Consider the following 25,136-nt stretch of genomic DNA (forward strand, 5'->3'; position numbering starts at 1 on the left):
TTATATAAAAAATAAACCCAAAATAAGCAAAAACAATCTATATCAAAGAATCCCTCCTCAATACACTCAAATGGACTATAATATCGACCATGCAAGCCAATGAACTTGAAACACTGGCATAGGATTCAAAGGTACAAAACAAACTTAATGAAAATAATCATTGAAAATTGAGATGCAAAGAAGAAGTAAAAGGAGTTGGATCCAATGTACATAGAAAAAGAAAGAGGCAAAATGATAAGAAGAGACAACAAAGAAAGAAACAGATGGGTTTTTATTCACATCACTGGCACCCAAAATCAATCCACTTACATACAAGAAAAAAGCATTATTCTCACACTGATCAATCTAAGGAATGGCTAAGAATTGCAGACATAATAAAAATCTGAAAACAAAGGCCATAGGGAGTACAATCAACCAAAGCTTTCAGCTTTCACAACTAAGACCATGAAATTGAAGGACAGATAGAGAGAGCATAACTCACCAGCAGCTGTGCCAAATTCATAACAGATGGACCTCAATCCCTTAAAAGGTGCCCCTAATTGTAGGGTATTCCAACAAATTGGGAGAAACACTTGAACATGAGACACATAACCACTCACAAAGCTTGCAAGCACTAAATAAACCTAATCACTAACAATAACCCAATCATGACAGGGATAGAGACCCAATTCAAAATTCACTGTGAAAGTGAAGCAGAAGCTACAATGCCATTCCAAGCTTGCAGAACTATCTTCAGCACAACAACACTAGCATTACAAATTTCATATCACTGATCAAGATTCTGAAACCCGCTTCCAGCCTCAACCAGTAATAAGTGATAATCTCCCATACTCTCCTCCATCAAAAACCCACAATCTAAACAAATTTTGAAAGTTCTAAAAAACCTAATTAATTGAATTCATTGACTGGTGATATGGACTTGTCCACACAAAAACCCTAACCCTAAATAGTAAATTTTACTCAAACTTCTGATTTCCACACACAACAAACGATAACCATACACACATTATATATAGATATATATATACCAAGATAACACCACCACAACCACAGCCACAACCAAATTCAACTTCCACCATAATTACCGGATCAATGTTGTTCATCTTCTCTCCGACCAGAATTTCCATGTCCTCCGGACAACGAAGCTAGCAAATTCAGATGACCAGGAAGATAATTCCCCAACCTCGCCGCGGAAGCTTCTCCCATAGCCACTTGTTGTTGCTGCTGCTGATGAAGGAAGAAAGAAGCCTGTTGCTGCTGCTGAGAAACCGACACCATCTCAGGCGGAGGAGCCGCCGCCGCCGCGAAGCTCCAAATCTGTCCAAAATCAGGCCTCGCAGGTAGGGCCCACAATCCAGCCGGAGAAGCAGACCCTACAAAGGACCCAGCCGAAACGGCGTCGTCTTTGGCAGTTACAGAACCATCATCATCATTGGTATGAATACGCTTCCCGAGAATAAAAGGAGTAGTAGTAAGAAGCGTTTTATGATGATGAGAAGAAGTAGAAGAAGGTGAAGAGAAAGAATTAGACACGCCACGGAGTGAAACAGAGAGAGATGAGAACGTTGCCGGAGTAGTACCGGTTCCGGTGGCTGCGATGATTGACGGCTCCGCTTGACGGAGGAGCCACTCGATGGTTTGACCATCAGACTTATGACCTAGCTCACGTGTGAGTTGGAAGACACGTGCGGCGCATATGATTGGCATGCGTATGCGGCGGCCTCTGCCGTCAACTTTGCTGTGACGGTCTTTGGAAGGGGGTTTTTTGACGGAGAGGGAGGTGGTGGTGGTAGTAACGCCGTTAGGGGTGCCGTCAGAGTTAGACATGGATGATGATGATGAAAATGATGAAGAGTTGAAAGGAGAGAAGTTGTTGAATAGGAAAAGAGGGAACAGAGGTCTAATGATTGAGTAGCAGGAGCTGGTGGAGACAGAGGATAGCCACATGGGTGGTGGGCCCTAACTCAGACAGGTATCAAATTTCACCCTTCAATTTTATTTACTCAACTTTTATTCTAAATTATCTACTGATTCAAATTTCATTTCTTTTCCAAAATTGGTATCAGGTGTGAGATTCACAATATTAGTATTATTGATAATGAACTTTGTGATAATATTAATGATGCTTACATCAATTATAATGAGAACGAGCCATGTCAATAGTAACAACCATTATTACTCAATATATATTCATGAAAATCATTAGGATGGAGGCTAAAATTTCCAAAGTGTTAAAGTTACTTATAGTTGGTTTCAATTGAAAATGAAGTATTAGATATATCTAAATATAAATAGAGTTTAATATATATATATTAATTGTATATGTGTTTTTTATATCGTTAGTGAATCATCTATAATTAATTTGTTAATCACTGTTGACTCTCATACAAAAGTAATACAAATCAATATACTGACAGTGTAAAAAACTTTACACCGTCAATGTATATATTTTAAATTCATATAAATAACTTATTTATTGTTTAAACTTCTTATAACTTGTATAAATATTGCTTCGTTGCCTAAAAGAGGGGTTTTTGTGTTTTTGGTGGTTTATTAATTGACATATGTAAGCAATGGGCGCGCTCCAGTACAATAGAGTGTAGGATACCTAAAGAAGATCATAGGACGTGACCCACTTAATTTCCGTAATTTCATGCCGAAGCTTCCAGTTATCTCCACGTGTTTTTTGCCACCTCTTATTTCTCATATAATATTTCAATAAAAAAATATTAGTTTTCATTTATCAAAATAATGTGGTTAGTCACACAATCATACCAGAGAATGAGAAAGGAGAATATACTTCAATTAATAAGCAATTTTAAATACTAAATTTATAAGCAGACACACATGTTTGCTTCAGATTGCTTTTGTCAATTTTTTGGTTTATTTTCAACTTTGATAAGCTATTTTATATTTGTTGGCTTATAGATTATAATCTAACAATTATGAAAACAAAATCTACACAAAACATACAGTGACCACATGATTATATCAACAGCTCAAAAGGAAGCAGATATAATAGGAAATAATTTTGAAAGAAATTAAAAGCAAAGTTACTTTGAATGAGTGAAGTTATTGTTATTATGGTGCATGAAGTAATTCTGATTAAGACTGCAGTGATTGATTTGATTGAAGTATCTTTACCCAATTGGTGAAAGGTACTTTCATTTTACAACTTGCTAGAACTCAATGTCCACCTTATAAACTCAGAATTGAGACATCATTGTCACAGAGACATAGACTGACAACAAAGGCAGAAAACAAGAAAAAGGAAAAGAAAAAATGAAATAAAGTTGGGACCACCCTTTCATAATCCATTCAGAGTACAAAAAAATAACGAGTTTTTCAATTATTCACTCACACATCAATATTTATAATAACAGTGAATATCTTTCATAAAAAATAAAAATCTAAACTAGATTCAAATATCACTGAGTCAAAATAATTCTATATACATTAAGATCTCCTATACATCCATCCTCTTTTAATAAAGACAACATGTCAAAGTAAGAATTATTTTGAAACTGTAAGAACAATTGCATATACTAAGAATTATATTATCTTTAATTTCTATAGATAGTATGTAAGAGCAATTGCATATAGTAACATCCATTTAGTTACATTAAAACAGAAATATTAGTTAATTGCACATTTGCATGATGACCTTAGTATTGGGCGAAATAGCCCAACTCTCTTTCTTTACCTTAACTCATTATAAGTCATTTAACAAATTTCAGTCTTCTAAATAACTCTAATTCAACCAAACCACACAATTATAAAGTTTCAGTCACAACTTTCAAGTAGTTCTATAGCTATAAACTACAATCTCAGTAACTGTTAACTAGTTTTGTAAACTTGGCTACCACTAAAATACTGGTGGAGGAGAAATACTAAAATAAGAGAAGTAGTGTTTCTTCAATCTAAAACAAAAAGATTCTCTGAGAAACATTCAAAGAGGAGGAATGGTGTTGTATTGGATTAAAATTTTGCAAGTTCGTAAAACTCAGTCACCAGCAGAATGATTTGGAATCATAATTTAGCCACAGTTTGGTATATACATCGGAATCAGTAGAATCAGCATTCACTAGGGAGAACATTGAAGAAATGATAAACCTCATCTTCATCAATGGCACCTACCTCTGTTAAGCAGACAGAGCAGCATACTTGCTTCAATGTTTCCACATTACTTGATTGTGCTTCATTCCCATTAAATCTTTCACCCCCTCTATTTCTTTTTCTTGATCTTGAAATATTATGACTCAAAACTTGGTCCTTTTCAATCTTGCAGTTTACAACAAACACTGCTCTATACTGGGTTAAGTATTTTTCATGCCTGCATTAAATTATCGAAGTTCAGTCGTTTAATCATAAGTCCCAATCCTCAGTTTAGTTCTACCAATAATTACTGCCATGACCAAATCAGTGTTTATTTATTTCGTTTGAATGGCCGGTGTTTTAGGTGGATAAGAACGGATAGTACAGCAAAAACAAAAAACTTACAAAATCCTCAAGGGAATTTTAAAAACCAACTGAAACTACAGCTAGGTTCCAGCTTTGGTTAAGAAAACTTCATACTTTGAAAAATATACAAGCAGGAATAGCTATCACATAACGCAGGAACATGTATCATCGATCACATAGTTGCTCCATGAATACTGTTCACACCTCACGAATTTTATGTAGTCACAAACTAACACGAAAAGCAATAGCATGTGAAATCACACATTTTTTTAATGTTTGGATTATGCACTTAGAAGGAGCCCAATATGCAGGTTCACAAAGTAGGATATATTTCTTGAAGATAACACAGGCCAAACATTTTATAACAGGAACTTTTTCAAAAACAGTTGTTTTTATCGTGTAAATAAAACAGTTGTTTTTAGTGTCTCCAATAATACTTGGGCATAAAAGATGGGTACATGGTACTTGAACATGTCATAACCGAAAAAGACATAGCATGCCATGTTTTCCTACTCACTCAAGAATAAAAGGCTTAATATTAGTGAATAATATATTTGAGTAATGTATTATAACAAATTTGGGAATTATATAGCGAATGAACACAAGAATTCTATACCATATATAAAAGCATGGACTGCAGAAACTTGATTCGCTACCCCTAAAGGATTTTTAAATTTTAGATATCAATTCAATCCCATAAAATCTAATTTTATTCCATGGATTGATATCCATAAAAAGGACTTTTTTTTCTGAAATCAATCTCTTTTTTTTGTGTCCTTGCTGAATAATTTATCTGGGAATAGATTTCTAAGTTAAAAAGGATTTGAGATCATTTAGCAGAGAAACCCACAATCTCATGAAACTTTTTATGGTGTCTACCGAATAAAATTATTCCCTATTGATCACATCAACTTAAGCATAAGGCTCATTCAGAAATCAGAAACCAGTAATATTGCTAGACGTTTAAAGAGAATTTTTGAAAAATGTTTGCTATATATTCCATTACTTTCTTGTTTGTATCAATCACTAATATCTCATTCCACTCCTCTTCTTATAGGAAGAACAAGTTTGGTACACTAAACAGTCATCGCTATACAGGACACACGCTTGTTGTTGTCTATCCCCAACATCACACAAGCACAACTTTAGAATGCTTGGACAACACTTCATAGTATAATCTGACATATCACTACCACACAATAACATAAAGAACATTCCTAGTCCCTTCACATGCATAAGCAGCCAATTATTGTTCTAAATGAAAATGAAATAAGTACCATATTCAACCTACCAATTTAGTAATTCGTCACGAAAAAAGACAAACACACATGCCAATGAAAACAAGAATCTGTTAATGCATTGCATATAAGATATGACATTGAAATATATACCTTTGGCATTCTAGGCATAGGGTTGTGAAGCAAGCAGGGCAACTAAGAACAGCATCAGATATACGTCCATGTCTTTTCTTATGAGCCCACAATTCATTCTTGTCATCAAGATCTGGATCATAAAACTCTGGTTTGGTTGTGTAGTCTATCACATCATCATCAGAAACTGGTTCCAAGTCAAATAAACGAAAATTAGATGGTTGGCATAATGAAGGGCCACACATAGCTTATGCTTAGGGCTAAAAACGAGCCGAAGCGAGTCAAAACAGAACTCAGCTTATTTTCTCGGCTCAAGTTCAAAACAAGTTATGTTTACAGTTCGAATTCGGCTCGATTAAAACATAGTCTAGAAAACAAAATTAATTTTGACGGTAAAAGGAAACGGAGTTGTAAAAAATGAGATGAAAAAGTTAAGGATTGTGGGAGTGGATTTATTACCAGTTTGTTGCGAATTAGTGGGTGAGTTAACTGTGTTTCCCACAAGTATCTTTGTAGTGGAGGCGGCAATACTGTCCGAGCCGGGAAAATCGACATGAATGGTGTTTCCTTTGTCATCTCCTTCTTCCATGTCTCTCTAGAATTTTAGATATTAGAAAACGAATAGAGGGATGGTTTGAGTAGGCGTTCTATGCTGCCATATTGTCTGAAGCAATATTGGGCCTACTTTGCCCACAGTCCAATCCAACACATCATTATGGCTATCATCATTAGTGTTTGAGTTTAAGGTAAATCTCACCAAATCATATGTTTATGGATGAACTACCATGTTACTAGATAGTTTTTTAATTGAATTAGGTTTAATGTCATGTTTTGAGAATAGGACAGGGCAGTCTGGCCACTAATTAGGCTTAGAACAATCTTAGTTTCACATTCTTAATTGAATGAGAAGTTGAATTATAAAAAAATTTATCTGACCAAAATAAATCGAGTTAACTTGAAATAACCCATGAAGGTAAGGTAAGCATACAATTCACTAAAAAAAATGTGGACAAAGTATTACATTGTTAAATTTCATTCTAGTCAAAAAAAGAGACTTTGCATAAATTTTTTTGTTAATATAATTATATACAACTGACAATTGCTTGATTCTTTGCAAGTACTCGTCCTCTGTAGTAACTAACAATATATATGTTGTCCTTTTGGCTATAATCTTCCATTTTTCTTTTGTAGTCCTTGTTTGTTGGTGCGGTTGTTTCCATATCACCAACAACGTATAAAAGATGGAAGATTTTGTAGCCCTTCATTTGAGAGCTCCACGTGTTATACTTATTTTTGTTGAGTTTCTCCATTACATTCGATGAAGATGGAAGATTTGCCATCACAATTGGTTAATGCTCCATACTCAACCAATCCAACTTGTTTTCATAACAATATTTTGTTACAATCCCAACTTGTGCACTTTTAGGATCTCCAACCTAACACCGTTTGGACCATACACAAGCACACAAAATAACAAGACCTAAATCATCCGCTCTGATACCACTTGTAATAAACAGACAATTGCTGCAAAACTACAATGATACTTGCACCTATATATCTTTCAAGCTCAACTTCACACACTTGAAGCACTAATACTTTGGTGACTACTTGCTTACATGTTAGAATAAATGAGTCGAGATGGAATAGATGAATCTCAAGTCTTCCATTTCTCTTCCTTTACTCTAAAACCAAACTCGCAAGCATACCCTTAGTTTCTTGTGATTTATGCTGTAAAGGTTCACTTTTTCACGAGGATGGGACCTATCTAACACGACTCAAAATTTTTTTGTTCTCTCTTTGCTTCTTCTTGATCTGTCTTTTGACCTTTTACTCACTACTGGCAGAGGCCAACCAGGAAGGTCTACAATCACAAAATAAGAGGCCAGGCCTTTCTTCACAGAATGGAGGTACATTTTAATTCTATCGCATACATTCACTATCTTGGGTCTTGGCCCTAATTACTGATCTCAGACAAAACAAAATAAATAAAATAAAATGGGATAAATACATACTAAAATATCAAATTGTTTGACCACATTCTCAATTAAAAACAAATCAATGCAAATACCAGCTTAGTTTTATTACATACAGTTAAGCACATATAATTTTTTGCTTTAATTTTTTAGTTTAATTAAATAAATCACTCATTGTCATCACTCAATTTTCATTAGTGGTTAATAGGGGCAGAAAATTAGTTAATTAAATCATTAATTGGCTAATCTTAAATGTGACAACAGGTAGGTGAGAGCACCGGTTATAGTTATCAATATTCAATACAAGCAGTGATACCGATTTGTGGTAGAATCAGCCAATCATCTAATGCTGCCAAGGGACTGAGATATATAAATTATGATCAGTTCATATTGCACAGTAAGTGATGGAAAAGACTCATCTGAAGTGAGTTGTTTCAAAAGGAAAATGGTATGTTGAAATTTTCAGACACTAGCATCAAAGCAGGGTGAAAACACCTTCATTAGTTCACCATAAAAACAATCTCGTTTTAGAAGAGCCTTATCCAAAAGTGAGAAAACATATAAAAGGATGGTAATCAACACTGAAAGAAGACAGGGACAAAATGTTACGGACCCTTCTCAATATGTGTGCTGTCATTCAATCCCATATCCAAAGGGCAAAAAATAATGAAAAGACCCTCAGTTGAACAAAGTTACTGGACTCGGATAACAGTATCTCTTCTAACAATCCTTACAAGAACTTATGTAAACAGAACAAGGTATGTAATATATTCATAATTCACAGAAACACTCAGCTGCACAAGATAGTTTCCAATTTTCCACAATGAAACAATACCTGCACAAATATAACAGACAAACTATCTATCAGCAATTGATATCAACATAATCTTTAGTAATTATTCACAGCACAAAAACCAAACATAGATGTAGTTTTAGCCAAGAATATATATGTACCTGATGATCCAATTACATAACCTATAATTCCAACAAGTAATCCACATATTTGCTTGCTCCATAGAACAACAATTTTTTTGTTGATAAAGCTAAACAGGATAATGCATAATAAAGGGCATCCCAATGGACGAGGCTCCCACCTAGTGAGGTATGAGGAGGGTAGATGTATGCATCCTTACCCTCAAAAGAAAAGAGACCATGATCTGAATCCATGACCTCCAAGTGAAAAGGCAAGCAACCTTACCGTTGCGCCAAGGCTCACCATGTAGAGGATAATGTATAAGAAAAGCACAATAAGAGGATATAAATGACCAGCATTAAACTCCACACTTACACAAAATTTATCCTTTCATATATGTCCATACGTATAATATAAGTACAAAACAAGGAACATAAGGTATATCTGCAGACTTGGGGGGAAGGCCAAAGAAAATGAATTCGCTATCCCCCTTTTCATCCTAATCATTCTTGACAAAACATGTTTGTAAAAAAAGAACGAAGAAAATCATAAAGCATATAAATTCATTCCCCTTCTTTTTTGCTCTTATCAAGGGATGAGAGAACAATCATTTATGTTTTTTAAAATTAATTTTCTACCAAAAATCAGTATTCAATATGACATAGAAAAGGATCTATGATTCTATTTTACAGGCTTCCACCATGGAGTTTCACAGTGCTGGCGAACATCAAAATTAGAATCCATATTAAATTGACTACCTGCTGGTTTCATTTCCCTTTATTTTTACTTCATTCAGCCTTAAATACAATAGGGGGAATGAAAGCCCCTTTTCCTTATAATAGTGCACGACCTCAGAGGACAGAGAACATGTTAGTCCAGAACTTTAGGACAAACCCCTATCATTTTTCTTGTAATACCCATTTCTGCTGGGAAGAATTTGGGACAGGCAACTCCATGGTTATAAGTTCAGACTAAGAGTTAACATAACATAAGAAATTATTAAAAATAATAAGATAATCAGATTATCCACTAATGATTGGCAAGCATACAAAACCATCCCATACTCCCATTCCGTAAGAAGGAAAGAAGGTTAACTTTTTTTGACAGGGAATTAAAGTGTCAGAAGAACCAACAATGTGGCCCAAGAGTAAACAACTTGGTAGTCTTCAATCTATGACACAAGCCTAGAACTAGATAAAATAAAGTTTAGTTGTACTTCTGAATATATAATTGCTCTATCAATTTGAGAAACAAATGATTAGATAAAGAAACTTATTTAACAGAACTATACTGCCCTCCTCCCAAAAAAACGAATACTGGATACTGAAGCATATCAATAGCCAAAAAGAACATTGCTAATTGTTTCAAAACTAGTACTACTTAGATATGTTAATTTTGCAGTGACATTCACATATACATCATATACAACGCACACGAAGTCCAACTTCCGAATAAAAACTTAATGCATCCGCAATCATAAAAGTAAATCAATCAAACTATATTATCAAAATATATACTTCAAAAAAAAAGTACTAACAGTTTCAATCCAAATCTTCTTGCCTACTTCTCCTTTCACCACTGTCTTCAGCAGAACCACTCGGACCAAAAGGATAACGCAGAGATATTCTAAAAGTTCGATGAACAGGTCTATTACCACCTCCTCCACCACCACCACCATCACCACCACCACCACCGCCACTACCACTGCTGCTAACACCAGGCCTGGATTCATTACCACCAGCATTCCCTTGCGCCCCACGCGGCCGATTCTCATAATCAGAATCATCAGTAGGCAATTCATGTCGACAAACAGGGCAAGAGTTATGCAATTGAAGCCAAGGAATCAAGCAATCACCATGATACACATGCTTACAAGGCATCTGCTTCACCTGAGAGCCCTTCTCAAACTCATCCTGACAAACCGCGCACTGGTTCAATTCCGAATTCAACAATTCATCATCCACTATAACCGTCGGAAGATTATCAATAGCACTTTTCGACGCCGGAGGCGTCCCATAACGGTTAGGATCATTCTCCGCGAGCTGCTGAATCAACTGCTCAAGGCCAGGGCCGAGAAAATAATCACCGATATTGGTAGGGAGGCGAAATCCAGGCTCAGAAGGGTGATTGATCTCAAATTGAACATTCGCGCCATCGTCACGAAGACCGCGGAGATGATTCTGGAGGAAGAGAAACGGGTCGAACATTCCAGAATCGGGGATTTCGGGTCGGGTCCTAGGTCCGGAAGAAATTGAGAAGAAATTAGGGTTCTGGAGATCAACAGAAGTGGTTGAAGCAGATGACAACAGGAACGGGAGAAAGGAGAAAGGATTGATCGGAAAATGAGGTTCGGAAGAAGGATCATGGTTGAAATGGAGAGAAGGGTTAGGGTTTGGATCATTATATTCCTCAACGAAACTCTGGAGGCAAATCGGGCAGAAAGGTTCAGATTCATCGATCACGGTGATTCTCTCGTTGCACACGTGGCAGAAATACGGCTTAGCTCCGCCGGAGTCGACGGCGGAAGACATCGTTGCGCGGAGGAAGAAGAAAAGAAAGGGAGGGAAAAAATGGAATAACTCGCAATAACAGATTTCGAATTTATCGAACAAAATCTTATCTTGGGTATATAAATGGGCCAGTGTATTGGGCTGGGCTGAAATAAAATAGGCCCATTAAAAAAGAATTAAGAGATAGATATTTATTTACTTACAACATCATCTTCTATTCTTGTTTTCAAAGAGGGAAGAAGGTTCTGTTGTGTTTGGATATGTGTAGTATCATTTCCAAGTCTAATTGTCACTTGGGGCAACTTCTTTTGCCACCCCAAACAAATGGGTAAGTGTAAAGTTAATAAATTTTCAATTTTTTTTATGTGGGATGTTGTAGTAATTTTGTTTTGTGTTGTTGCAGAAAGTGGGAATATGGAATGACGAACGTGAAGATTAGTGGGAATGGGAATGGGAATGGGAGAATGATGGTGGTGTGTAGGGGTATGTTGGAACCTAGAAAGTTTATGCAGAGGAGGAAGAAATTGCAGACTTTTAAGGATGCAGCTGATGAAGCTTATCAGAAGAATTGGAGAAGATTGATGACTGAAATTGATGAAACTGGTTCTGCTGTTGCTGTGCTTTCTTCTGAGAAGATATTAAATAAAACTCTTCCTAAGGGACTCATTGTTGGTACGTTGATGAGATATAAACAACTCAAAAGGTGGAACCTTGTAGCTGAGGTATTCACTATTCTAATACCAAGAATTTTTTTACTGTAATTTAGAATCATGAGCAATTTGGACATGTTTAAAATTGATGCATTTCCTTTTTGATTGATGCTTTTGTAAATGATTCTAATTTCTTGTCAAGTTAGATTCTTGAATGGCTTCGGACTCAGAATTGGTGGGAGTTTGGTAGGATGGATTTCTCGTTGCTTTTAACGGCTTATGGAAAGTTAGGAGACTTCAATGGTGCAGAGAAGATTATGAGTTTGATAAATAAGAATGGTTATCCACCAAGTGTTGTATCTCACACTGCACTCATGGAAGCTTATGGAAGAGGAGGTCGATACAATAATGCTGAAGCAATATTCCGTAGGATGCAGATATCAGGCCCTGAACCTTCTGCTGTAACATATCATATAATACTTAAAATGTTTGTTGAGGTAGACATACATTTTTATTCTTTTCACTTATTTCTCTGTATAATTTAATATCCCTTACATAGCCAGCGAAATAAAGCTTTTTGATTGTTGTGCATTCATTTCCGGATAAGAACATCCGAATAAAAGTCAAATATATTGTTTGCTTACCTTTGTAAATGATATCTTCCAATACTCTTAAAGAAATGAGCATCTTAATGGAAATTGAATTTTATGAAGGAGTGTGACGAGTCTTGCCATAAAGGTATAAGCTGTAGGTGAGACCCAATAATGGTTTTTCAACTCCAGTGTATCCCCTCATGTGTATGCGTATGCGCTTTAAACATGGACACAATATGAACTTAGTGGCTTACAAGTCAAAACAATCTTGAATTAAAACTAATCATGGAAAGGCTGTCCAACTCCTTCACATTCCTGATTTACATAGTAAAGACTATTGTTTAGTGTTTGACTCTCGATTTTGCATGTCTATAATTGATACACCTGCAGGCAAACAAGTTCACTGAAGCTGAAGAAGTATTTAACCATCTACTGGATGATGAAAAATCACCTTTAAAGCCAGACCAGAAGATGTTTAACATGATGATTTATATGTACAAGAAGGCGGGAAGTTATGAAAAGGCTCGCAAGACATTTGCGATGATGGCTGAAAGGGGAATCGAACAATCTACAGTTACATATAATAGCTTGATGTCTTTTGAAACAAATTACAAGGAAGTTTCAAACATATATGATCAGGTAAAACTAAATATCTATCTAATTGACCTTTCAACCAGATCTGGGGTTCTTTCATCTCAGCTCTGATGTGTTCTTATTACAGCCATCATTTTTTTCTTCTAATACACTGAATGTACATGCTTTTAACAATGTATTTTATTATTTTAAAAAGAAAAGAAACCAGTTTTAAGTTAACTTGTGTTTCAACAATTGGTTTTTTATACTCCATATGAACTATTTTACACAACAGTGTGACTTACATGATTTGAATTCTGTTATGGTTTACGAAATATCATACGTGTAATTGGTAAAATTAAGTGCTTATGCAAAAGGCACCGATAACTGTCAAGAATTTCACTGACACATAATTTATTTAATCCCAGGTATTTTCAAGACTGTCTATTAGTTTTATCGTCATCGTCATCATCATCATCATCTTATTATTCTGCCCCCCTTCAATTTCTTGTTTTTAGTTAATTCATCAGATTTTGAAGTGAATGCCTTATTTTAGATGCAATTATTTTAGATGCAAAGAGCTGATCTGAGACCTGATGTTGTGAGCTATGCCTTACTCATAAATGCTTATGGGAAGGCCAGGAGGGAAGTAGAAGCACTAGCTGTATTTGAGGAAATGCTCGATGCCGGTGTCAGGTCTGTTAGAGAATAAAATTATTAATGAAAAAAATATTTTGCAAGGGAGACCAGGATTTCGTACTTATGTACTTTAACTTAGGGTTAAGATTAACTGTCACGGAGATGATATTGTATAATTTTGGCATGGTTATGCTAAACACATTATCAGGATAAAATTGAACTTAATAGTTAAAATTTCTAATATACACCTCAAATAGTTTATATAATAACTTTTTGGCATATACTTAATTGATACTTGTTGAACTTATAGAGTTTAGGATTGTGAGATACTTTCATATATTCTAAACAATACTTCACATGTAGCTTGCCTTATGACATGGAGGTCATGGTTTCAAATACTAGAAACAAGATTTTCGCTTGCGAGAGTAAGGCTGCTTACATTTACTTTCCTCATAACCCACTAGGTGGAGCCTTGTGCAGTGGGCCTCCCTTCGAAGTAGCCTATTTGTGTGCGAGGTTAAGGATATATACATCTACCTTTCGTAAACCCCACTAGGTGAGAACCTCTTATACCGGGTCGCCCTTTTATTTCTTTTATGTCTACCAATCTCTTACAGGCTGAAATTTAATTTTCAATTCTCCATTAGTAACTATGCCTCCACAAGTAATGTTTTCAGAATCGGATCAATCATAGAACTGGTAAATAGAGGGCTAAGGTTTTGTGGTTTAACCTGCGTTGAACTGAGTTTATATATATATATATACATATATAACTATATATAATTACATATGTGTGCAAGGAAAATATTATTTACATATGTTAATTGAATAAATAATACCAGATAAAAATGTGTGGATGTAATTTACTAATAACGAAATAGTTATCATGTAAGTGAAAATTAAAGTAAAAGTATTTTACTAATACTATTATGATTTTCTAACATATGCAAGTCCTACATTGAATAAGAAAAAGGGTAAAAGATGAAGCCTCTTGCTATAAGATGAAACCAAACCATTATTGCATTAAAAGTTTGTATTTGTCCCACATTGGACCGATTAAGAGAATAAATGCTGAGTTTTTGTTATTATAAATTGGAAACCAAGTACTCTATGTCTGAATCACTGAATGTGTTCTTGTTCATACAGCATTAGTATTTTTTGATGCTTTTTGAGTAAGATGTTTTTTGAAGTTATGCATTTGTTTTTCAGACCAACTCGGAAGGCTTACAATATTTTACTGGATGCATTTTCTATATCGGGAATGGTAGAACAAGCTCGGACTGTATTTAAGAGCATGGGAAGGGATAGGTGATTTGTGTTTCTTTTCAATAATTAGTTTTCACTCTAATGTTGGAAACATTGTGCTATTCTAAATATCAATTTATATAATATGTTCTTTAACATATTAAGAAAGTAAGTCCTATCCAAGTGAACTATTAATTTAGATATCTATCTTACAGTGAACATTTGAACATTGTTTTTTAGGACACAAGACAGACCATTCTTCTCATAATTGTACTCTCTTTATGCAGATTGTCGCCGGATATTTGCTCATACACTACTATGTTATTAGCTTATATCAATGCATCTGACATGGAAGGCGCCGAGAAGTTTTTCAGAAGATTTAGACAAGATGGAATTGAACCCAATGTTGTCACTTACGGAACCTTGATCAAAGGGTATGCTAAGGTAAACGATGTCGGAAAGGTAATGGAGAAATATGAGGAAATGCTTGAGAGGGGTATCAAGGCCAATCAGACAATTTTGACCACCATCATGGATGCACATGGAAAAAATGGAGACTTTGGCAATGCTGTCATTTGGTTTAAGGAAATGAAGTCTAGTGGGGTTCCTCCTGATCAGAAAGCAAAAAATGTACTTCTATCTATTGCAAAAACTGATGAAGAAAGAGAAGAGGCTAATGAACTTGTATCGAATAACAATGAAAATAACAATTTACCTAAAGTTAATGGCGTCGCAAGTTTCGATGATGATGACGAGGACGACAACGACGCTGATGAAGAGGAATCGGAAGATAATTCTGAATGTTTTGATTCTCAGTTGGCCAGGGCTTATGATGAACAGACCCCAGTTTTAAGTTCATAACTAGACACTTCAATTTTTGTATACATGCAAATTTTGGAAAAGTTGTATTTTGTGGTGTAATTGTATTAGTAAGCAATTGTAAGGTATTTAAATTAGACATGAGGAATGATATATTTTATTTTATCATTGATTCCCCCAACGTGATTTGGGTCTTGATACTGAAGACTTTTACTGCAAATTGCTAGAAGTAGTTGTAGTTCAGGTACTTTTTTCTTAGGAATCTTTATCTTGAAAAAATTAAATGAAAATAGGAAAATGATATGCAAATTTGGTAATTAATAACTATAAATTGCTGAACTTTAGGCCATGGCTTGTGTTGAATGAATGAATCACGTTAAAATAAAAGTGGGTAATAATATTTCTATTTTTACACATAACTTGACACTAAGAATTGGTAAAGAAAGAAAAGTGTTAAAATAGTGAGGGCCAGAATGCAGTTATAGTAAACTTGCACTAACCATTTACGATGAATGAAATCTTGTGAAATAGACAACCAAATTAGAACAAGTGTAGATTGAGTCACATCCATTATTGACCAACTTCACTGCTTTCTTCCACTCTGACTCAACAATCACCCATTACTCCTAATCCCACGCCAATTTTACAAGGAAGCTTCAAAAGTCTGTAATCTAATTCACCAATATGTATGTAGGAGTTTTTTACACTGTCACTCTACCATCTACCATTTATTTTTAATTATGTTTGACTTTTTATAAATTATGCCAAGTGGCCATAATCACAAGGCATCTCCTAAAAGTTGATTGAAATGTGTACTTTAAGAAAATCATCCATCTTTTTTTTCACTTTCATCTTCTTTTTTATAATTCATGTATTTAGTATCTTAAAAATGGAAGAAACCATTCAACTTAAAACACCCCCTTAATTCACAGAGATATGCTTAGTAATGTAATTTAAAGTTAAAACATGTTGAATGGTCGTACAAAAAAAATATGTCAAATAGTTTGTGTATAACATTAGTAGGGACTAAACATGCAAAACCATCTTATCCATAAATCAAAGCAGACCTAAGTAAGCAAAATAACAAACAAAAGCTAAATAACAAACGTTACTCATTAAATGTTAAAAAATGAATGCTTCCTAACACTAATGCACAAGGCAGCTAAGAATTGGAAGAAAATTTGTTCAGGCATGACTTCAAATTTAACAAAATTGACTTTCTCAAACTTGTCTCTTCCTTTTGTTTCTTCTTTCAAATCGACTTCTAATACCATTTCATATTTGATGAGCTACATACTTTTTTTTTCAAAACCAAGATTCATGGGAAATATTATCAAGCTTCTTGCATTTATTTCTTAATAGTACTAATAAAAATTTAGACCTCTTTAATATGATAATAAAATGTGACTTAATACATGAAGCTCTCATCTATTAGGGTCTGGAGATGGTTGATGAATACGGTTTTTTTTACTCTATCGAGCGAAGTGAATATTTCCAAAAATCAACTTAATATGGTATAAACTGTAACAAGCCTTTACTTATGAAGATAATCACTCTTACCCAGTTTCTATGTGAGGAGAAGTGAGGCAAGAATACTAAATTTCTTCATATGAACAATCCCCAACAAGAGTGGATTCTAACAGTAGCTATCGGCAAAAGCAAGGAGGGGTCCTTCACCAAAACCTAGTTGAGACTCAAGATTTTAATGATAATGAAGCTTGTTCGGTAGGTCTAAATTATATAACACTAGTTCACCCCTCAAACTCCACAAAATAAGAACTATAAAAAAATGGTCATTCCATTAAAAAGGCAGAATATAGAGAGCAGATCCCAAAAGTTGCATGTTACATTTAAAACCAACGGAGCAGAATATAATCAAAAGCAAAAGACTATTTCCCAAACAAGTTTTCTTCAATTTGCGCATAACAGTTATTAATTCCCCTACATGCTGCTTCCAGGAGTAGACACCTCAGTACTGCAAACTGGGCAAACCTGCACAAAAGAACCAAGGATTACACATCATGTCTTCTCCATTGTGAACAACATTTCTATATATAAAAAAAAAAAACTGATTTGATTTTTGATCAACAATGACAGTGTAGCTTGTGAATTGTTGAACATATCGCTGTTACATTTTGTAGATGGGAGAAATGTGAACATGTAAAGATTGGTAATGAAATTTCAGCAAAAAGAGAGATTCATGAAGTAAAGGGGTAAGTATAGATGTGGCCAGAATAATAAGATGGAATGAACATCCATGCTTTAACTCTACCAACTTAAGATGGTCTAACACCTGATTTGTTGACTTTGTAGGTGGAGACAGGTTAAAGTGGGTCTACACTTCATTCCTATATGTTTACCAAGTAGAACTTAGGTTCAAAAGGATCAGTTAAGAGCGAGAGAAAATGCAATCCAAGTTTCAACACGACAAAAGAATTTTAAGCACCCTTGAAGAAGAACGACTAACAACCACTAACTAGAACTTGCACCTGGAAACTAATAACTACATGAGAATATGTGAATTGACTGCGTGAATGCAGCCAAATGTCAACAACGAAAAAAGAATACATCAAATGGAAGAAGGCATAACCATACCTTGTTTATTTTCAACCAATTGTTAATGCACTCAGGATGGTACAGATGCTTGCAGGAAAGAACTGTCAAGGACTCACCATCCTCATAGTCCACGCGGCAAATGACACACCTGAAAGAGGGCCATAACATAACAATCAGGCATGATGGTATATCATGACCACAGCTCAAGTTATACCCTAGAAGCAACAGAATTTGTACTTACGAATCATTGCTTCCGTGTTGATCACCACCAGTCTTGTAGTTAACTGAAGGCAAACCGGCAATAGTATCAGTCGAAAGACCTCTGCTCTCAGTTCCAACAACTTCACCCAGGGCCAGTAGTTCCTGAAATAATGGAAGCTTGCTCTTAAAACAAAAGATAGAAGGAGACAAGTGGGATGGATAGCATAAACAAACTTTGACATGAATCGAAGTACCTCATATGAAAGTTCATCTGGATCAACATCCTCCCATGCATCCTGCACAATTACATGGTTAGTGAGAAGCTTCATAGGATGAGAAACTGTTAAACCAGGAAGAGCTATTTTTACTTAAAATGGAAGCAATTAAAGCATTCCATTATTCTCAAACATCCAAATGAAGTTTGAGAACAATGAAGAAAAAACATCCAACAACAACAACCAAACTTTAATCCCACTAGCTGGGGTCGGCTACATGTATAAAAAACGGCACCATGATGCTCTATCATAAATCATGTTCATTGACAAGCATTCATTTCTAAATCTCTCATAACTTTTCGTCTTTGGTTTTCCCAATGAAGGAAATAACAGTCATCTTTCTTGACCTGTGCAACTCGTACTAATTTTTGTTTACAAATTGTGAAATTAAAAAGCTGTTGCTGACTTACACTAGCAGATCTGTCAATATATCAGCCATTATCAAAATACTGAATATACCAAAGGATTGGCTGCTCTAAATGCACATGGCAGACGATTTTAGAGGAGTGACCAGGAGTGAAACAACAATGGACAGTAATAGCCATCATGGTGACGGCTATATATCCGGGGAGACAAACTCAGTGCCTATTTAAGGAGTTTAGGTCCATCGAGAGCAACTGAAATTTTAGGGACTAATTGATAACAAATCTTGCAATTTCATGTCAGACATCCAACCCTCATTCAAACCACTTTGGACCTTCGGCTTCAGACATCCAACCCTCATTCAAACCACTTTAGACCTTGCGCCTTCTCCCTCAACCAATATCAACCTTTCTCTGTCTTTTCCTTCAGCCGTTTTACAAGGTATTCTCTATTTGGCTATATAACTCCTATGCCCCATTTCTTAATCTTCCTTCAGTCCCTGTTTGTAGTTCCTAGGAACTTAGTAGTAGTTATTAAATTGCTTATGGTATAAAAGTTTAAAAACTACTAGTACTCAATTTTGTGCTCTTCGCAAATCACAAATTATAGTTTTTTTCCACTTAGCTGTAGCAGCCACATTGCAATTTCCTACACCACTATAGCATATTTAGGGTGACCGCTATGCACAACTTCATTTGAGCTATAACTTCAAAGAAAGGTATAATACTATTTAAACTAATTGTGAAGATACAATAGTATTTAAACAATTCGTGACTGCAAAAGCTAAAGTTAATGTAGTTTGTAACACCTACAAATGTTATGTTATTAATAACAATCATTACATTTTTATGCAATTTATGAATAAAATCATTATTATTCAAATTCAGTCACATTTAATATTAAGGATCCCACTACACAACGAAGAGGCTCTGCAACCCAACCATACACGAAAGGAAATATAAGCCACTAGACAAATATATGGTCACGCCAAATTCTGTCATCCAATGGCTCATCCTAAATTTTGTCCAAGATAGCAAAACACTTATATAAGTAAAAAGCAAAGTACATATAAGATAAGCATTCACCAAAAGCAATATCAAAGACATAATCAAGTGGAAATCAAACGGAATTTATAAATGACAAAATAATGATTATAGTTATCATAAGTGACCCTCAGTGCAACGGAAAGGTTGATGCCTTGTGACCGGGAGGTCGCGGGTTCAATTCCTTGAAACCGCTTCTCTGTACTTTTGATACTATGCTTCTCACAAATTGAAATAAAAAAATTTGTTAAATTTTCAATTTGGAAAGTAAGTAAAAACCACTAAATGCCTCAAAATTTTGGATATGATTGCACAACTATAAAATAGAATTATGAATTTATGTCAATATTTTGTTGCCTAATTTTGGAGCGAAAAAATTGGAGACTACACAATACCACATGTCATACGGTTTAAACATTATGGGAGCACCATACAAAATAACAAGGAAATAGAGAGATGTAAACCTTATCGTTCAGATGAATGAAGTGAAGGAGTGCTTCGAGTGTTACCTTCGATAGAGTGGCACCGCTAAAATTAAAGGAAAATTTTATTGCACAGCTATAAGACATGTGATATGATAAGAAATTGAATGTCTCGTGGTAAAAATCAACAAGAGAATAAAGCCAAAGTAGCATAGGTGAGACGTTGCATTTGATAAGTGGGCACACGAGAGACGATAGAATTAGAAAGCTTACCTAATAGAGAAAGTTCGGGTGATAAAAAATGTTTGGTTATTTGGGCATGTTTGGAAATGATTTATAGAAACCCAAATAAGGAGTGTAAATCAAATAGGGGGTAGACCAATTGCTGGACGAAAAGAGGGACTTAAAAAACAAAAAGCAAAGCCATTAAAAAGGGTTTAGGTATCAATTGTTCATCTATAGACATGGTTTACGATAGAAAATTATAGGCATCATTTGATCCATTTGGCCCGTCTCAAATACTAATTCCATTTTTCATTAATTTAGCTTACAATCAAAATAAAAAAGTGAAAGTGTCATAGAAGTCAAGTTAGGAGGCTTCCTTTTCCTTTTATTCTTCCTCACAGCCATAGTTGACAAAATCAAGATCTTACGTAAGATCGGAAGGAGTAGATGAAAACGTAAATCGTGTGATCGTAATATGGATCGTAAGATCCTACCATTGAATTTTATATATATATATATATATATATACAAAATAATAAAAACTTCAGCTTTCTCAATTGCTATAAATAACAAAATTAAGTAGTACTTCATAAAAGATAAACTTCAACATCAAAATATATGCATACTAAAGTAACACCAAACATATATAAGGAAGCAAATATGTTGAGAGGCATGGCTAGTGTGCAGAGATGTATACAATATGTATTGTATAAAGCAAAAGGAGAGCACAACAAAAGGAGAGAACAAAAAGGAACATCTACACAGAGTATATTTTGTTCAAAAAAGAGAGAGTGAGCATAATTTTTTTCAAAGAAAAGAACATAGTGAGCATGAGTTTCCGCTTTCATATGGGTTTAGAAGATTGAGATTTTACAGTTTGGGGTTTTTGCCATAAAAATATAAACTCGTAAGATCTTCGGCGATTTTACGATCCTACAATCTTCCCGGACGATCTCACCGGCGGTGGTGACATCGCATTCAAAGTGGGCACATGACTCGGTAGCTCTTGAAAACTCATAAGATCTACCGATCCTATGAGTTAAATCGAGAGTTTAACTACTACGCTCACAACTATGAAACTACGAATGAAAATAAAAGGAAGAACAACTTGAAATCATCATGCAAGTAATGATAAATCATGGGGCGAAAATTAGGAGGCTTCCTTTTCCTTTTATTCTTCCTCACAACTACGAAACTACGAATGAAAATAAAAGGAAGGGCAACTTGAAACCATCATGCAAGTAATGATAAATCATTGGGCGAGAATTAGGAGGCTTCCTTTTCCTTTTATTCTTCCTTTTCTATTGACAACAAGTACACTAACCTTCTCTTCTCTCAATCTTCTATGGGAGGGGGTGTTCCACACTTCGCCTTCTTACTAAAAAGAAAACACATATTATTACTCAAACTCCAAATACCATTGTCCCTAGTGGCTCATCTACTGATCTACCTCCATTTGCCTTCCACAATTGTGCTATAATATCAACCTCCCCGCCATTGTTTTCTCTTAACCTAAATCCATCAGGAGTGTGAGGCGAGGATGGTGTAGATAGTAGAGTGAAGGCGAATCGTCGGACATAAAATACGGGGAAAGAGATTGAGCTTCAATCTCTAAATATAAACCAAGGGAATCACTCAAAACAATCATTAGAAGTCTTCATGAAAAGAGAAAAAATAAAATTCGTCCCAAAAAGCAAAAACTAGAGGACCTCTTGCTTAAATATTTTTGCATTATGCTCCATCCAAATACACCATATCATTGCACAACAAAATCACACTTAAACGTTTCTCTTTTTCTCCACTAAAATGCTAGTCAGACCCCGATGTAGTCCAATTATATAAACGGAGGTTGTTTTATTGAGTACCAATACACACAAAATATCATTACATATAAATATTGATTATAGGGGTAGAATGAAAGAATCTTACTCCAAAATATATTTATGAAAGTTTGGTTTTAATAGTGTCAGGTGGCTTCATTTGTTCCCTATGTAGTCAATCCCATATAATGGGGCGAGACTTGGTTGTTAGCAATATACGTTGAAGACTTGAATCTGACGGAGATATTAATGGTTCCCGATACGGTTTGGTATGTCGTAGGGGTTTTCCAAAGTACGAATATGGAACTATCAGATATACTTACTTAGTTTTCTATTTTTGGATCAAAATTCACTTAATATTGGATTGCTATGAATAAACTTCAAACTATACTAACAAGGTAGTAACAATTAAAAAATATGAAGCACAATTTAGAAATAGGCATTTATAAATCTTTCTTATCTACTAATTGAATAGTCCAAGGCCCATAAAAGAGTTGTGGTAATCAAAAGTCACGAAAACAGGTGGGAGTGCATTGTCAACCCCTACCATCCAACTCTCTTGAGGAAGATAAAGAGATAGAAATAAATATAGAGTTATAATAAAAAGAAGACAAAGGTCATAATAACACAGCAGCAGCAAGGTTGAATGCGCACCACCCACTCGACAAAGGTTCAAACATCGAAAATAAAAAACAGCAACAATCCACACCACTCAGCTAAAAAGCACGCAGCAGCAAGGTTCGGAAGAACTTACTCGATGGAATCGGCAAAGATTCAAACATGGCTTCTCTGTGAACATGCTGAAGCATCTTTTAGGAACGCTGCTTTGAGTATTTTGGGTCTCAAACGAGCCATGTTTGGGAAGGATAGTACCATATCATGGTACATAGGAGAAAGGGCAATGATGTGAACCATGCTTGTTCACACATCTATAAATGTGTCAATTTTTAAGAAGAATAGACTAAAAGATTTTTCGTGACAGTATCATCAAATAAAACAACATCAAACACAAGGTGTAAATCATTCAATCAAATATTAAGCGAATCTTATGTTATGTAACAAGTATGCAGTCAATGTAAATGAAATCACTTGACTATCATAAATGAATTTCAGAGGAAGTAATTGCTAATAATTTACAGTAGCTTTTAAACAGGACCATACTACGTCCAAACTTAAGCTAATATTCATCCATAAGTAAAATGTTTAATACAACCTCCATGAATATGTACAAGTCTACATACACAAAGACTAGCCCATGAGTATTTGTAAATGCACATACACAAATTAACGATGATTACCTGAGAATTAGCACCATGCTCCTCTGCGTCATCAGCCTCTCCTGTAATTGAAAATGAAACTAGAATTCCTTACTGCTGGATAATTTCAACAAAAAACAAAAAATCCACAAATTTCACATTGATAGCCAAGTAAACTTACGATCATTTATACCAGCCAGAGCCAAGAGTCTAGCTGCCATTTCCCTCTCTTCAGCCTCTTGTAATGCTCTTGCAAATGCTTCATCGCTTGTAAATACAGCTGGGTCAAATTCAATTCTCGAAACTTCATGTTCGCCACTAGCAGCATGAGCAAGGACATCAAACGCATCTTCATCCTCGAATTCATCATCATCATCATCATCAACATCATCTTCATCCTCGTCTTCATCTTCGTCCTCGTCAACAGCATTAGCATCATGTAGATCATCAAAATCATCCTCATGCAAATAGCTTCCACTTTCCCAACTCCCATAATCACTTCCATCATTATTCATTCTAAGCATCATGTACGCCCTCTCCTACTCAGTAATAAAACCAACACCAACTAAATAAGTATCAATCCTGAGGCATGAGTAAAAAGGGGCGACACAATGCACAAGCCAGGTAAACATACACAGGAATGATTGTTTCAAAGAATTAAAAGGCAACAACTTTACCAATGCGCCAACCTCTAATTGTAAAACATGAATGTTAGGAAATAATAGTATTATACTGTGCTAACTGTATCATATACTACAAGGTTTGTAATTGAGTTGATTCATTACTACAACTCCAACAAAATTCTACAGATAAACGGTTATGTTATAAATCCAACAACGTTGAACGGAAATAGGGTTCGAGCATATACCTGCTCCTGAAGGGTTCGGGCAAGGGCTAGGTCAGCATCAACCTGGCTGAGATTAGTGAAAGGGGTTCGACGAGGAGCAGAACCAGAACCAGAACCAGAACCAGATTCATTAACAGCGGCACCTTCATCATCAATAGGAATAGAATCATCTTGCTCAATCATGTGTTCCTCAGGAATATTCAAATTGGAATTGTGTTCTTCTTCGATGTGGTTGTTCGATTTGACACCTTCTCCTTCTGAATTCGATTTGTTGTTGTTCACGTTGTTATCGTTCTCCATACGGAGGATTAAGAAGAAGACGAAGACGACGGCACAACAGAAGAAGAACACAAAAGGGTTAATGTGATGACGGTGATCATCA

At 35.2% G+C, this 25,136-nt stretch overlaps 5 protein-coding genes and 1 long non-coding RNA gene across 7 annotated transcripts; 2 read left to right on the top strand and 4 right to left on the bottom strand.

Annotated features, from left to right (window-relative positions):
- LOC109346540 lies at positions 1 to 24,393 on the top strand. The gene is made up of 3 exons (XR_002107533.1): positions 1 to 814; positions 17,464 to 17,466; positions 24,351 to 24,393. It is a non-coding gene; the product is annotated as an uncharacterized LOC109346540 (long non-coding RNA).
- On the bottom strand, positions 251 to 1,961 carry LOC109346538 (transcription factor TCP7-like). Its single transcript, XM_019586142.1, has one exon. The coding sequence runs from the start codon at positions 1,945 to 1,947 to the stop codon at positions 1,090 to 1,092; it is 858 nt and encodes a 285-aa protein (XP_019441687.1). The 5' UTR covers positions 1,948 to 1,961; the 3' UTR covers positions 251 to 1,089.
- LOC109346539 (E2F-associated phosphoprotein) lies at positions 3,753 to 6,465 on the bottom strand. Its single transcript, XM_019586143.1, has 4 exons — positions 6,391 to 6,465; positions 6,291 to 6,321; positions 5,853 to 6,018; positions 3,753 to 4,333 (listed from the first exon to the last, which is right to left on the bottom strand). The coding sequence occupies exons 1-4, from the start codon at positions 6,418 to 6,420 to the stop codon at positions 4,075 to 4,077; spliced, it is 486 nt and encodes a 161-aa protein (XP_019441688.1). The 5' UTR covers positions 6,421 to 6,465; the 3' UTR covers positions 3,753 to 4,074.
- LOC109346537 (E3 ubiquitin-protein ligase RING1) lies at positions 8,377 to 11,309 on the bottom strand. Its single transcript, XM_019586141.1, has 2 exons — positions 10,255 to 11,309; positions 8,377 to 8,639 (listed from the first exon to the last, which is right to left on the bottom strand). Exon 1 carries the CDS (start codon positions 11,246 to 11,248, stop codon positions 10,259 to 10,261), a length of 990 nt encoding a protein of 329 aa, XP_019441686.1. The 5' UTR covers positions 11,249 to 11,309; the 3' UTR covers positions 8,377 to 8,639; positions 10,255 to 10,258.
- On the top strand, positions 11,432 to 15,925 carry LOC109346535 (pentatricopeptide repeat-containing protein At3g59040). Its single transcript, XM_019586137.1, has 7 exons — positions 11,432 to 11,555; positions 11,631 to 11,949; positions 12,084 to 12,374; positions 12,861 to 13,109; positions 13,615 to 13,739; positions 14,892 to 14,990; positions 15,215 to 15,925. The coding sequence occupies exons 1-7, from the start codon at positions 11,488 to 11,490 to the stop codon at positions 15,786 to 15,788; spliced, it is 1,725 nt and encodes a 574-aa protein (XP_019441682.1). The 5' UTR covers positions 11,432 to 11,487; the 3' UTR covers positions 15,789 to 15,925.
- Positions 17,527 to 25,136, bottom strand: LOC109346536 (E3 ubiquitin ligase BIG BROTHER-related-like). 2 transcript variants are annotated; one of them, XM_019586140.1, is made up of 7 exons: positions 24,776 to 25,136; positions 24,089 to 24,446; positions 23,950 to 23,990; positions 18,758 to 18,799; positions 18,544 to 18,665; positions 18,342 to 18,450; positions 17,527 to 17,738 (listed from the first exon to the last, which is right to left on the bottom strand). In XM_019586140.1, the coding sequence occupies exons 1-7, from the start codon at positions 25,052 to 25,054 to the stop codon at positions 17,688 to 17,690; spliced, it is 1,002 nt and encodes a 333-aa protein (XP_019441685.1). In that variant the 5' UTR covers positions 25,055 to 25,136; the 3' UTR covers positions 17,527 to 17,687. The 2 variants fall into 2 exon arrangements, with proteins under 2 accessions (XP_019441685.1, XP_019441683.1); XM_019586138.1 differs by having other exon boundaries at positions 23,950 to 24,008.

Source organism: Lupinus angustifolius, chromosome LG04, assembly GCF_001865875.1.
Source record: "Lupinus angustifolius cultivar Tanjil chromosome LG04, LupAngTanjil_v1.0, whole genome shotgun sequence".
Lineage (NCBI taxonomy): Eukaryota > Viridiplantae > Streptophyta > Magnoliopsida > Fabales > Fabaceae > Lupinus > Lupinus angustifolius.

Excerpts from the sequence above, each read along its gene's own strand:
- LOC109346536 (XM_019586138.1), bottom strand. The coding sequence starts at position 25,054 with ATGGAGAACGATAACAACGTGAACAACAACAAATCGAATTCAGAAGGA. Across the intron at positions 18,666-18,757 it reads CAGATGAACTTTCATATGAG|GAACTACTGGCCCTGGGTGA; the intron begins GTACTTCGATTC and ends CCATTATTTCAG. Across the intron at positions 17,739-18,341 it reads ATTGGTTGAAAATAAACAAG|GTTTGCCCAGTTTGCAGTAC; the intron begins GTATGGTTATGC and ends TCTTTTGTGCAG.
- LOC109346539 (XM_019586143.1), bottom strand. The coding sequence starts at position 6,420 with ATGGAAGAAGGAGATGACAAAGGAAACACC. Across the intron at positions 6,019-6,290 it reads CACTAATTCGCAACAAACTG|TTTCTGATGATGATGTGATA; the intron begins GTAATAAATCCA and ends ACTTGGAACCAG. Across the intron at positions 4,334-5,852 it reads CTATGCCTAGAATGCCAAAG|GCATGAAAAATACTTAACCC; the intron begins GTATATATTTCA and ends AATTTAATGCAG.
- LOC109346538 (XM_019586142.1), bottom strand. The coding sequence starts at position 1,947 with ATGTGGCTATCCTCTGTCTCCACCAGCTCCTGCTACTCAATCATTAGA.
- LOC109346537 (XM_019586141.1), bottom strand. The coding sequence starts at position 11,248 with ATGTCTTCCGCCGTCGACTCCGGCGGAGCTAAGCCGTATTTCTGCCAC.
- LOC109346535 (XM_019586137.1), top strand. The coding sequence starts at position 11,488 with ATGTGTAGTATCATTTCCAAGTCTAATTGTCACTTGGGGCAACTTCTT. Across the intron at positions 12,375-12,860 it reads TACTTAAAATGTTTGTTGAG|GCAAACAAGTTCACTGAAGC; the intron begins GTAGACATACAT and ends ATACACCTGCAG. Across the intron at positions 13,740-14,891 it reads ATGCTCGATGCCGGTGTCAG|ACCAACTCGGAAGGCTTACA; the intron begins GTCTGTTAGAGA and ends TTTGTTTTTCAG.